The sequence below is a fragment of the Lutjanus erythropterus genome, chromosome 6 (genome assembly GCF_056507025.1).
Source record: "Lutjanus erythropterus isolate fLutEry1 chromosome 6, fLutEry1.hap2, whole genome shotgun sequence".
NCBI classification, from domain to species: Eukaryota; Metazoa; Chordata; class Actinopteri; order Lutjaniformes; family Lutjanidae; genus Lutjanus; species Lutjanus erythropterus.
The window spans coordinates 5,042,429-5,055,390 of record NC_139322.1 but is presented as its reverse complement, the minus strand read 5'-3'; the positions used below and the strand labels follow the sequence as shown (position 1 = coordinate 5,055,390).

Genomic DNA, 12,962 nt, shown 5'->3' with positions numbered 1-12,962 from the left:
CTCCACTTCAGTCATAGTCTCACTTTTTAGACTCGGTTTGTATCAATATAAATGCAAAAACAGTCATCATTACAGATACGTCCTCCTGCTGCACGCTCTGCAGGCACCACCCCTCACCTAAACCATATTTCCATTAGGGCCCAATGCCAGTACCAATATTAGGGAGTTAAAAAGTTCAGATATGGACACATCGAGCAATATCCTTAATACAGATTAGTGCACAAAATATAAATATATATTTTTTTTGCAATGATCACTCAAGAGTGGTTAACACAAAGATGTGTAATAGAGGCAGAATATTGTACAAATTAACAACAAACTTAACTTTCTAAAATGTTTTCAGGGCACAATTAGAAATAACTATAAATAAAAAAACACATACAGCAAAATATATGTATTTATTAAACCTGAATTAAGAAAAAGATCAAATATGCATAAAATGCTGCCTAACGAATAAAAGTGATATGCATTATCAGGATGATAATATGGTTCAGCTGATAAAATCAGACAACTGACAACATGTGAGAAGACGTCTGATGAGGACAGTCTCCTGTTGAGTGCTTCATATGTTGTCAAATTTTGGACAGTGTCCCGACTTGATTCTCAGGATGTTCAGACTTCGTATGTGTTAACAGCTGAAGTGAAGACGGTATGTTTCTCACCAGAAAGTATTCACTGGAATAATATGTGTCATTGTAGTGATAACTTCCATTTAGCCAAAAACTAGACTTTTAAGTCTTCACTACATGTGTCACATGATTCTGGGCAGACATGGATGTAAAATGCCACCTAACTGGTTGGCAGAGTCAGTAATTACCTCCATCTGTTTTTGTTTGTTTGTTTGTTTGTTTGCCTTCTGCTGCTTGCTACTGCATGAGACCATTTTTGGTTTTATTAAACACTTCCTGTACATACATAACTAACTGAGCCACAACATCAAAAATGTCCTCTTCTGTTTCCTGACACAAAAATATTGACACATTCTTTTGATTTGTTTTTTTTCTTCTTTTCACTGCTGTACTTTTCTTCTTTGGAAAGTGACTTGTCTTATGAAACACCTTAATTATCTTGTGCAACAATGAGTCATTTGTCTTCCTTTATATCTGAGGACATCTTTGTCATTCTGTCTGGGGTTTTTGCGGGGCATGTGAACAAGATGTCCCTATATCTTCAAAGAAACAGCGGCGACACAACTCCTCACATGGTGTTCCGACTGTAGAGCTGCCTGAAAATCTTTGAAACTAAATTAAAAAGACAAATAGTCCCACAGAACGCGCTTTCTATATGTCTCTGCAAGAGAATATCACTCTGTGAATTAATCTTCACACTGTATGTTACTGGCTGTCGCTTCTCTGTGCTCCAGGCTCGCCTCTCTGTCCTTTGTTCCTTTGCCCTTCCTATTTTTCTTTTTCGCTTCTCTGCTGCAGCCACCACTGCCAGGAGCCTTGGAGTCATAATTATAATGCAATTACTGCTTCGATGAATGACAGAGAGGGAGAAAGAAAGGAAGGGAGAAAGAGAAACGAGGTGGTGTAGAGAACGGCTGAATATCAGGAGACTGTTTCAATAGAGATAGAGAGCAACAGAGAGATGGTTTTTGAGCCGGAGAGACAGAGAGCCCAAAGACAAAAGAGACCTAAAGAAACTCGTGGAGAGAGAAGACAAGATGTTCTGGAGGAGAGAGAGAAAGAGAAAAAAAAAAGACAGCGATGGAGCTGAGGGTTTCGCTGGGTAGAATCGGTCCCTGATGTAAAGAGGAGAGGAAAGCTGAACAGCTATAAAATATTCTCTCTGAAGACTCTCCTGCCTACAAGTCCTCAGTATGCATGAGAGAAGGAGGGGAGGAATGTAAGAGAGAGAGAGAGAGAGAGAGAGAGAGGGAGAAAGAGGTGGAGCAGGAGGAGGACAAGAAGGCAGAGAGTGAGGAAGGATTAGAGAAGATGAAGCAAGATATACACCAGACAGAGCAGTAGAATGAGATGGAGGGAGGGAGGGAAATAAGGGTGCAGATGGAAAAAGAGGAGAGAAGGAAGAATGTGCTTTCAAAGAATACCTGACTACCAACACTGTGCATTATTGCAGACTAATGGTGCATATCTATTGGTCCATTTTTGGAGGCAAGGGGTCACAGCGCTTCCCAGGTTTGGATGCCTGACCAGCAACCAGCGATCACCTCTGGCTGCACCTGATTGGACAGACGCTCATCTGTGGGGTGTCTGCTTCAGGATTTCAAGCTTGACCAACACTGTGGCTCTTTAACTCTCCTATGTTATGAAAATAGTTTCTGAATACATATCAGGTGAGAAATAAGCCACACAGTTGATGAATCTGTTTTGATTTTAGATCAGCAGCTGTTGGTGGTGGCAAGTTGTTCTCAACACCACTGATTTGCATAAAGTAGCCTAGACTTCAACTTTATGCAAATTAGGAATGGCCAACACAATGCACGGTCTCTAGAAATACACCGCGGCACTGCCAGAATGCATCGCACGGCTGCTCAGGCAATGAATGGGAAGCATGGAAATGACGGATCCTGCAGACGTGAACCATGATTGCAGTAGCCTCACAAAGCAGCGGCAATGTATCTACAGCAGATATGCTGCTGTGGACGCTGTGGGTAGTTGTTATTGACAAGTTATAGTTGTCATGTGTGATTTTAAAGGAGCATTATGAAGCCATTGTGTGTGCAAAGATGATTACAGCACTTGAAACCATATTAAATAGATCCTTATCCTGTTGAACTTGCAGGATGTGTGCAACCTCATAAACTGACAGTAACAAGCGATGAGTCCTCCACTGTAAGTTGATCAGCTGTTCATAACTGTCAATTATCTGTCAATGTAAAGTTAAGCCCATTATTCATGAAAACAAAAGCACCCACTCTGAAATAAACTCTGGACGATGAGTTAAGTGGGCGCCTGTCTCACTGCCTGCCAAACTCCATTAACATTTTGCTCAGTTTAACAGCTGTAAACATCTGCACCTTCCATGAGATTGATAAGGATTTTTTCAGGACTCATAAATAGGCACTTTCTCCATTGGCAAAAATTCGGCATTAATTTGAACTTGGATTATTGTGAAACGGACACACAAGACAGTTATTCCAGTCTGGAATAGAAATTTGTAAAATCTTGTTAAATAAATAGAATTTAAGGTATTTTCCTGCAAGAAAGCTGTCACACTGTTATGCCAGTCAAACAGAATCTCCAGCCTCAGACAAGCTTTTTGCAAAAAGAGCCAATTAAGGACATACGCCAGGTTGGTCCTGCTTACATTAGTTAACCCTTCACTGGTTGTATATGAGACCTTTCTGACAGGAATTGATGATTGTTATTGGGTGAAAAAATGTGATACATCTCCCACAATTGTTCAAGTCATCGACTCTTTTTTGGAGTTGTGAATGACTACTAAAATCAGATGTGAATGTCCTATTTTTGTCCTTTTGCTGATGCTGCCTGTGTCAGAACATTTATTCATTGTGTAGAATTTGCAGCTGATGAGTCTTTAAATTTAGGCATAAAGTATTATGAAAGTGTTGAAAACATCTTCAGTTCTGTTTCCTGAGACTTGATGCAGACGGATGAGAGAAATCAGAAAGAGCTGAGGGCGTGCAGACAGATAACAAGTGAAGAGGAGGAAGGATACAAAGAAGTAAAAGTCAGAGGAAGGTAATGAGAGGGATGAAAGAGTGAAAGACACAGATGTTGAGATGCAAGGGAATAGATGAGTGAGAGACCTCAAAAAGAGGGGGGGGGTGTGTTGGTGAACGTTTTTTAAAACTGGAGATGGAGCAAAAAAAAAGGGGACATGAGAAGGAAAAAGGAAAAAGAGGAGGAGACGGAGAGAAAGGAAGAAGGAAAGAAGGGGATGTATTGAGGAAAAAGAAGGAGAGTGCAAAAGAGCCCGAGGCCAAACTGAATGAAGGGGAGGGAGGAGAGAAGGAGGGGGGGGGGGGGGGCGGAAATATTTGACTGCAATGCGTTTTTGTAAAGTTTTATCTAGGGCAGCTCAGGCTGAGAAGCTTTCAGTGTGTTTTCAAGTCAAACAGGCAAAAATCTGCAACAGACACACCCAACACTCAATAAATTAGTGACTAATTTATGACTTTTATCACTACTTTTAACATTCACAGCAAATGTTATAAAGTTATTCACTGGCAGCAAAAAGGTTGAATCATCATATTTTTCACTGACATAACCTCAGACCATTTTATTTTTTACCAAGAAGTCAATAATATTTCTATTTTTATTCATATTCCTAAATGTCTATTTTTGTGAACTCAAGGAAATAGCAATCAAGCTGGTTTTAAGTTGTCTTGAAAAGATATCTAAAAATATAAAATTTTCATCAGTTATGTTTCTCAATGTGCACCGAAGGGAATATCAATCTAACTGATGTGGGTTTGTTGGTTTTAATGGGACAGTTTGGATTTGACGTGGGGTTGTGTTAGTGTAAAGTAGATGCAGGTCAGCAGACCCCCAGGTTGGGAAAGCAGAGAGGGTCAGTGTACTGCTGTGGACAGGGTCAGCCACAAAATGTGTTTTAGCTACTCGAATGTATGCTAAATTTTGAGCATTTTCACTGTCTTATTTTGCCGTCAGACTTTTTTTTTCTGTTGGGAAAGTGGCCAAACATTGCTGTCTCCAAAGCCACCAGACTCTATAGGCAAGGCGAGGCGAGGCGGCTGTATTCCAGCAACTCCTGTGGTCTGCAAGGTAAAATGACTGATTTTGCCTATGGAATTTGGCAGGTTTGTAGAGCGAGATATTTGTCTCCCGCTGCCTGTATAGAAAGCTGTCTGACAGCAACATATAGCGATTTAAAATATTAAATATTAAAATCTCTTGCTCAGGTTACATGGTTAAATAGTTTCTTCTCTGTCTGTCTTTATGATCGTGAATCTGCAGAGGTCTTTTATTTTGAAAATTAATCTGATTCTCCCTGCCTTTTCTGTGTCCAACTTTCTGCCTGTTCAATCTGCTCTGTACTAATCAATGCGGCATCCGTCAAAAATAGACTCGGCACGTATTTGAAGCGGAGTGGAGAGCTCCTGCTGCAAAACTTCTCCAAACTGGGAGCGTGCTGACCAGCATCTAATTCACTTACTATAAATAAGTACCTCATACTCCACTTCAAAATATCTGAGCTGTCCCTTTAAGACTGGCATTTAAATGAACACTTCATATGACAAGCAGAGTCTGAAGACAGAAAGTAAATACTTTCCCCAAAACTTCTAAGAGTAAAATATCAAACAAAGAAAAAAAGACAGACCAGCAAAATAAAATAAAAATAGAGGAAACCCTCAGGGCAGACCATCAGATAACTGCGTACTCCCTCCAGTCTACCAGCAGATAACAGAGAACTAAACCTAAAAGGAACAAAACCACAGAAAGCAGGGCAACCAAACAAAGCAGCAACAAGAAAACCACAGTCAAATCAGGTTGCTGCTGAGACCAGGACCACTTCACCTCAGGGGACAGGACAGATCAAGAGAAAAGGCACAAAGGCACAGTGGAAGGGGCAGATAACATCCCTGACCTTTCCTGTAGTGTCAAAAATCACTCCATAACACATTCCTGCTCTACCACTGGTGATGCTCTAAGTTAAGCTCATTCGTCATTAGTGTTTTATGCACACCCCTTCAGACAAAGAAACCACTGGTCATCTTGCAGTTCAACTCCATACCTGCAGAAAAATAAAACGGTAAACTTCAAAAGTTCCTTTTGGGTGAAAACAAGGCATTAAACTGCCAGTTTTAAGGGTTTGATTCCAACTGTTGTGATGTTAACAAAGGCCTCACTCCTGCTGCTGCAAGGTGCTTTGGATAAAAGTGTCCACCAAGTCTCATTCTAACCGGCAATTTTAGCAGCGGCACCTCGCACTCGCTGCACTCTAATGACACGATGCACCCGAAGCAACACGGCGTGTATGTCAAGCAGACTGCAGACTGTATTGGCTGCAGACACTCGATTAAAGGTGTTAAAGGTGTGTGTGCGAGCCACAGGAACGTGAGCAGGTTTTGTCATTTGACTGAACTTTGGTGTTTCCTGTGCCTTGTCTCTCCTCAGGTACACTAAGATGAAAACTGCCACTAACATCTACATCTTCAACCTGGCTCTGGCTGACTCTTTGTTCCTGGCTACTTTACCATTCCAGGTATTTAAAAGTATCTCTTTTGACCTTTCTGCACTGTTCCAGGCTAGTTTTCTACTGAGATTACATTCAAGTAAAACAAAAATTTCCATTAAAGTTTACTTGCGTCACAGAATTTTGATGAGTCAAGTCGCATCATTACATGAATAAACAAGCAGGCTCTTATTTTGTTTGCGTCAAAGAGAAATATTTCAAATTTGTGTGACCTTTTTGCAATTTGGTCTAACAGCTTCTTTTTTTTTAACCCACTGAGGCTGTCACTCTTTAAAAAAGAAAAAAATTAAATGCATGCAGATTAATGTAAGTTATTAAAATTTGCACAAGCATAATTTTTACATTTTTCAAAGTTTGTGCAGTAAGTTCTGGGTAGATAATCCTTGTGCATTTATGAACGCTTTAACGGCAGCAGCATATTAAATGTTTCCTCTTTTTCATGATGTTATTGCAATGTATATACATCTCATTCATCTAATATACATATGTTATTAATGTCAATTTGAATTTCAAGGGCCAATCAACAGTTGTTGGACATTCAGATGAATTTCCGACAGGTAGATTCCCCGAGATCTCTGCACCTGCACAAAGTGGCAAATGGAGCATCTGAAATTGCCATGGCAACACAATAAGACTAGAAAATATGACCGGCAAAACATGGCTAGCTTATTTCCAATTCTCTCTGCAAAATGGACAAACTATCCTGTCCACGTCCTCTGTGCTGGTGTCTCCTTTTTGCTCATAAACAAACTTTTACCTGCCTCAGAGCTTTCAAATAAATCTTTTATTGACAATTATCAATAGCCATAACCGTCCAAAGAGGCAGATTTTTTTTAAATATATGTCACATCCACCGTGAGCACTCAGTTCAGTGTTTGTTTCACTACAGTGAAAGTCATAGCATTGGTACAGTTCACATGTACTAGTTGTTGGAAATGTTGTCCCAAGCTGAATTTTTCTTCTGATTGTACCCACACTCTTATATTTGATTGGCTAGTGAACTGCAAGCGATGGGCAAAATCTGTGCACGTTCACATCCTAGGCAACAACTTCTTGCCCCTACTGTTGTGATCAAAACCAAATAAGATCCTCCTTTTCACAACTGTTTTCAAATCTTCACAGATTTATTGTGGCTGGAACGTTGGTTATACTTTTAAAATTTCTCTGTTGAGCATGCATTGCTTTAAAATGTGCTGCTACAAACTGTTTTAAAATGATTAATTCCCTGCACACCATTTGGTAATATTCCCTGAAAAACTGATTGTGTGATTCACATTTTTGCTCTCTTGCCAGCATCTGGATGTTAAAAGGACTTCCATCAGTCACTGGTTGGTTGTCAGGTGTTAGGGTTTCGTGCTTCGCTGCACTGATTTGTTTCCACCTCATTGAATAATAAACTGTCCAAAGTCATATTTCAGGTACAGTTCACATGTACTAGTTGTTGGAAATGGAGTTCTCTCTTCTGCTTGGAGATGGAGTTCTCTCTTCTGCTTCCTGCTGTGTTTTGATATTCATTCTTTGATTTCTGGGTGTCTCCAGGGCACAGACGTGTTCCTGGGCTTCTGGCCTTTCGGGAACGCTCTGTGCAAGGCGGTGGTGTCTATCGACTACTACAACATGTTCACCAGCACCTTCACCTTGACAGTGATGAGTATGGACAGGTATGTGGCCGTCTGCCACCCTGTAAAAGCACTGGACATGAGGACTCCTCACAAGGCCAAGGTAAAATGTGTTCCATTTCAATGTGAGATATTCACTTTTTTAGAAACTTCACACCTCCTTTATTCTCCATGAAATGACCGCTGACATCAGATCAGATGTCAACAGTCTCTTGAGCTCACTACAGACACTGTTGTCAGGTCATGAATGCTTTAAACTGACTTGGTGTGGGCTGTTGTCAAGCTGGGAAACATAATGTAATACATAAAAATAAACTGATACAACAGAGATGGAATAACAGAACTCAGTGTGAAGTGTAAAAACAAAGACAATATTTTTTTTTTGCAGATATTATCAAATAGGTGCACAAAATAACATGGGATGTGATCTGTAACGGTTAAAAATTTTAATTCTAATTTTATCTCAGCTTTAGACAGGTGGACATGGATGCAGAAGTCAGCTTTGAAAAAAATAAGGCTAAGTAATGACATTTGGAACAACCTGCCTATTTGTTTTTTATGTTCTATATTTCCCATCTATTTAATGTATTTTTCCAGCCTTTACATTAAGTCAGTAATTAAATCATGGTTTACATAACCACATAACTCTGACAGATCAAGCTGTGCAGTAATTACACCAGACAGTCAAACAACTGTGCAATAATGTGCAATATCTTCAGCCAGACAACGAGTAAACATTCTGTCATGTGATGTCATCTTCAGAAATATGCCTTTTCAGGCGCTGATGAGAATATGACAAAATGAAGAAACGCTAAAACAAAAGAGCAGATGATTTTCAGGGTATTGACAGTTTTTCCTGCCTCGTCCTCCTTATCACAGTTATTCTTTCAGGTTGCCGTTGTGTAAAAATAGAAAGAAATTTCACTTCAAAGGGGAGCTTCATCGATTTTACACATGAAAGTCTCCTTACAGGTCTCGTCGAGTACAACCAATAACATGTAAAAAGTCATAGTTATATAACCTGTTGTGGCCTCAAAGAAAGCTGTTTGAAAAGTTTGAAAAATCTGATGGTGCAGAGTTTGGAACAAGTGAACTTACCAGACGTCTGTAGCTCCTCATCTCTGCTTGAGGCTACATAAGCTGCTACCAGCATAACACACCCAAATCTGAGATAGAGCTATCAGCAATCAGGGTGCATTTTGGGTAAAACTAAGTTCTGACCTGCAGTGAATGAATGAACCTCACTCCTGGCAGCCAGTTTGACACATCAAGCTCAGATGCAACTGACATCAATAACAGCTGTATTTTATTTAGGCTTTACCAGGCTGTCATGGCTTACTAATACAAATTCATGACTCCAGTTATGGTAAATGCATGAGCCCGCCCTGCTCTGCCTCTGATTGGATCAGCCTGACAATGACATTTCTCACTTAGCGCTTACAGTCCAATCACAGTCTAACACTTTCTGTAATTCATTGCCTTAAAACAAACAGTCATTTAAAATGTTGAATATTGAACTAGTAATAAGCAATGACTCGATGTAACAATGTCCAGACCTTCCCTGTTAAGAATAAAAGGGTAGACTGCCCCTGATTCATGCTTCTGATCACCCAAGAGTTCTTCTCTCTCTGTCGTCTTTCTTGGCACCTAGTGTTGACATCTAATAAGTATGCAAACATCTAACATAATTTTCAGACAGTACTGGCTCTTCAGTGTTACACTGTATTTGGATTGCCTTTGCATCTCTTTCATTCTTGGCAGTGCCAGGCATTAATGTTTTTTCTTACTCTCCACAACTTCGTTCAGAAAGGACTGAATGGGAGATAAATAAATTTATTCTCCAGAGTGGAATGGACTGTTTTTGGGAATTGGGAAGCTTCACTGTAGAAATGCACAATTTCATAACTTTATTCACTGATTTAGGTGAAACTGGATCATACTTTATGGCTGCTTAGCTTCAACTCTTGGTTATTTAATTAGAGTCTCCTGCTGGACAGACAACAGTAGTTTTATCTGTAACTGTTAGCTGCCATCAACAGAACTGGGCTCAGCTGCCTCCCAGTGGAAATGACCGGTCACCAGGACAAACACAGCTGTCTGGAATACAGTACCAAGGCAGTCTTCTTACTGGGTTTGGCTGTCAGCACCCCAGAATTAACCTGTACTGTCCTTGGTACTGTAGCCTATTTCCTGCCTCCCTTGGTCTCTAAGACTGTTTTGGTCCTTTTCTTGTGATTTTGACTGGGAGCTCTCAGTCTGGGGAGAGTCAGCTGATAGGACCGCTACTCGTGTTACGTCCGTGAACTGCCTTAGCGGCTTGGCAGGAGAGACGTAATGCACATCGCTATTCAGCGTCTGTGAGAGGTCTCTCCCTAGCTCCCTGTTTTACAGGAAACATGTATGCAAAAGCACATCGCTTGCCATTTCATGGGAACTTTAAAAAAAAAAAACAGTCAGTGTTGAGGGACCTGTGCAGCTCAGTTGGTAGAGCGTGCATCCATGTACTGAGGCTGTCAGTCCTCTGCAGCAGCTATAAATTTAATTCCAACCCGCGGACCTTTGCTGCAGGTTGATTCGACACTCTCTCTGCCCCGTTCCCTGGCTTCTCTACAGCTGTCCTGCCATTATAAAGACACAAAAGGATGTGTTCTTCTCACAACTGTCATTTCAATATTCATTTTATATTTGTGTTTATTAAATGATGCATCTTACTATGTGACCACTCTGTGCATCTGTCCAGCTACTCATCATGTTATTGTGTCCTCAGGTGGTGAATATCTGTGTGTGGGTGCTGGCCTCAGCCTTTGGTGTCCCGGCCATGGTCTTGGGAAATGTAGAGGAGGAACAAGAGCATAACAGTAAGCCATTCACACAGACACATATAGTGCTCTCAGATGTACATGCACACAGACTGCTGTTACGTATGTGCTGACCCGTCCATTCACATGCACCTTCACCTCATGTGTGCATTAGAAACAAACGGCCTCATGGCATCGAGTACATCACCTTACTGTATCTTCACATGCATTTTACTTGTGACAGAGATTGTGTGAGCTTTTATGTTCGAATTAAATGCAGCATAATAGATAATTGTATAACTGCTAAAAAAGGTGGGTGTGGAAAAAATAGCTCCAAAGTGTATTTCAAGCGATTGCTTACGGGGGTGTGATGTGAATGAACCCATTTATGACTGCTGTTGTAGTCAGTTTTTATAGCTGACTAATAGGCTCAGTGTATGTTGTTGTGCAATGTCCCTTTTCCTCTTCATTTCCGATCAATGATCAAATGAGATTTCTGCCTGCTTACGCCACATGATGCTCAATGTTATGAACATTCTCACAGCAGGTGCAGATTTCTACCAAAATAGAAACATTTTTCAGCTCATGATCTCTTACATCTTGATGCAAACCAATCAGCAGCGGTTATGTCGACACGCCGATGAGATACTGACGTGTGTCATTAGCTATTATATTTTGATTATTAAATGACGTTGAGTGAGATAAATTTAAAACAACCTGCTACAAAAAGTCCAAGTAGCTTTATTGCTTAATGACAGTTAAGAATGTTTTCAAATGAAATAACTAGAAAAACGCCATCATTGTATGACTGGGATTAAGTGAATGAGAAGAATACAACTGAATTGGATTCAGTCAGCAGAAAAGGCAGAATTATTCTGTTCCAGAGGAATTGTCGTACAAATAAAGCAGAACCATAATCCATTAAACAAGACTTTACAAAACAGAAATTCACTATGAGCCTTTAAAAGGTAAGAAACAAAGAAACTGACATTTCTGTGCACGCATCAAACTCACCAAACACAACATGATTGTGCTGCTGTTGTTCAAAAAGGATGTCCAGCTTCTTCTTTATTCACAGATTCATTGCAGTCCACTGCTCATTTGTCAAACAGTCCTGCATCATTCCTGCTCATGTCCTGTAGCATTTTTTTTCCTTCCATTCCTCTTCATATGTCCAGAAACATGGTTGAATTTTTCCATCAGGTGCCATCAATCTCAGACTAATCCACTTTCAAGCCCACATAGAGCCCAGCCTCGAGTGGCAATCAGACCATTTTTACATGTGCCGCTTCCAATATTCTGCATGTGGTGTGTCATTTACTCATCTGACTGTCCTGCACCGATGTAACCCACAAAAGTTCAAATTTGAGTCACTTTGAGCCCAAGCTGCAGGAGAAATTAATAATATGGTTCCAAATTTATTTTTCTGAGCCATAAATCATCATCAAAAAACTAAAAGAAACTTTGGTTAATGACAAATTAGACTTAAGATGCAGCAGCTATCAGAAAAACAGCACTGTTTGCACACAGATCTCTGGGGAAAAAGTGCAAAAATATATATATGTATATATATGTATATATTTTGCATAATCTGAGAGCACAGGATCTTGTAAAAAATATATAAAAAGCTGGTAATACCATGATATCAGTACTTAATTCTCCTATAAATAGTTTGTTTTAAACTCCCAGGTTTTCACGTTTGAACAGACCTTTTGCACAGCAGCTGTTTTGATATGGAATAGTTGGGAAAACAAAGGTGTCACTAATGAGACTAATTAAGGCTCCATTCCATTCAGGTCAGACAGAGTCAGGGAGCTGCTCTTGTACATGCTGGCTCACTGGAAAGGCTCTGCTATACTAATTGGACCAGGACCTTAATTGGTGTCATTGGTAACCCTGATATTTCATATCAGTGTGTCTGCCATGAAAAAATGACTATTATGCGTGTCTTTGTTTCCACCCTTTGTGAATAGAAGGAAGTATGAGACGAGTATATTAATAACTTTGTGGAGCTGCAGCTTCCCCAGACTACATGGAAAATTCAATTCTGATAGTTTGCATGTTGCTGCTTGGGTCTAAATCCTCAGTTTAAGTTTAAATCAGTTTACTAATCTGCCTTTTCCACTTTTTTGCGGCCTTATTGACCTCCAGCTGGTGACCCCTACTGGCCATGATCCAGATCTAAAACACAAACCCCCAAAAGCCAAAGCATTCAAATGTTTTTTTGCAACAGAAAACTAAGGCTTCTGTTTTTCACATCATTGCATTGTACGCTTATATGATGTATGATGATGTCATAACATCAGTTATGAATGTGCTGTGATGTAGTGGTGCCAAACTCTGCCCCAAAATGGCTGCGGGCGAGATTGTTGTTATGCTTGGTGACAACACAAGGTGG

General features: G+C 40.2%; 1 protein-coding gene across 1 annotated transcript in view; it reads left to right on the top strand.

Moving 5' to 3' along the window:
* The window catches only part of oprl1 (opiate receptor-like 1), a 118,378-nt gene that overhangs the window by 82,102 nt on the left and 23,314 nt on the right, over nucleotides 1–12,962 (top strand). The window contains exons 3-5 of the mRNA XM_084719918.1: nucleotides 6,069–6,156; nucleotides 7,687–7,869; nucleotides 10,534–10,624. Coding sequence (XP_084576044.1) covers nucleotides 6,069–6,156; nucleotides 7,687–7,869; nucleotides 10,534–10,624 — 362 coding nt within the window. The remainder of the gene's footprint in view (nucleotides 1–6,068; nucleotides 6,157–7,686; nucleotides 7,870–10,533; nucleotides 10,625–12,962) is intronic.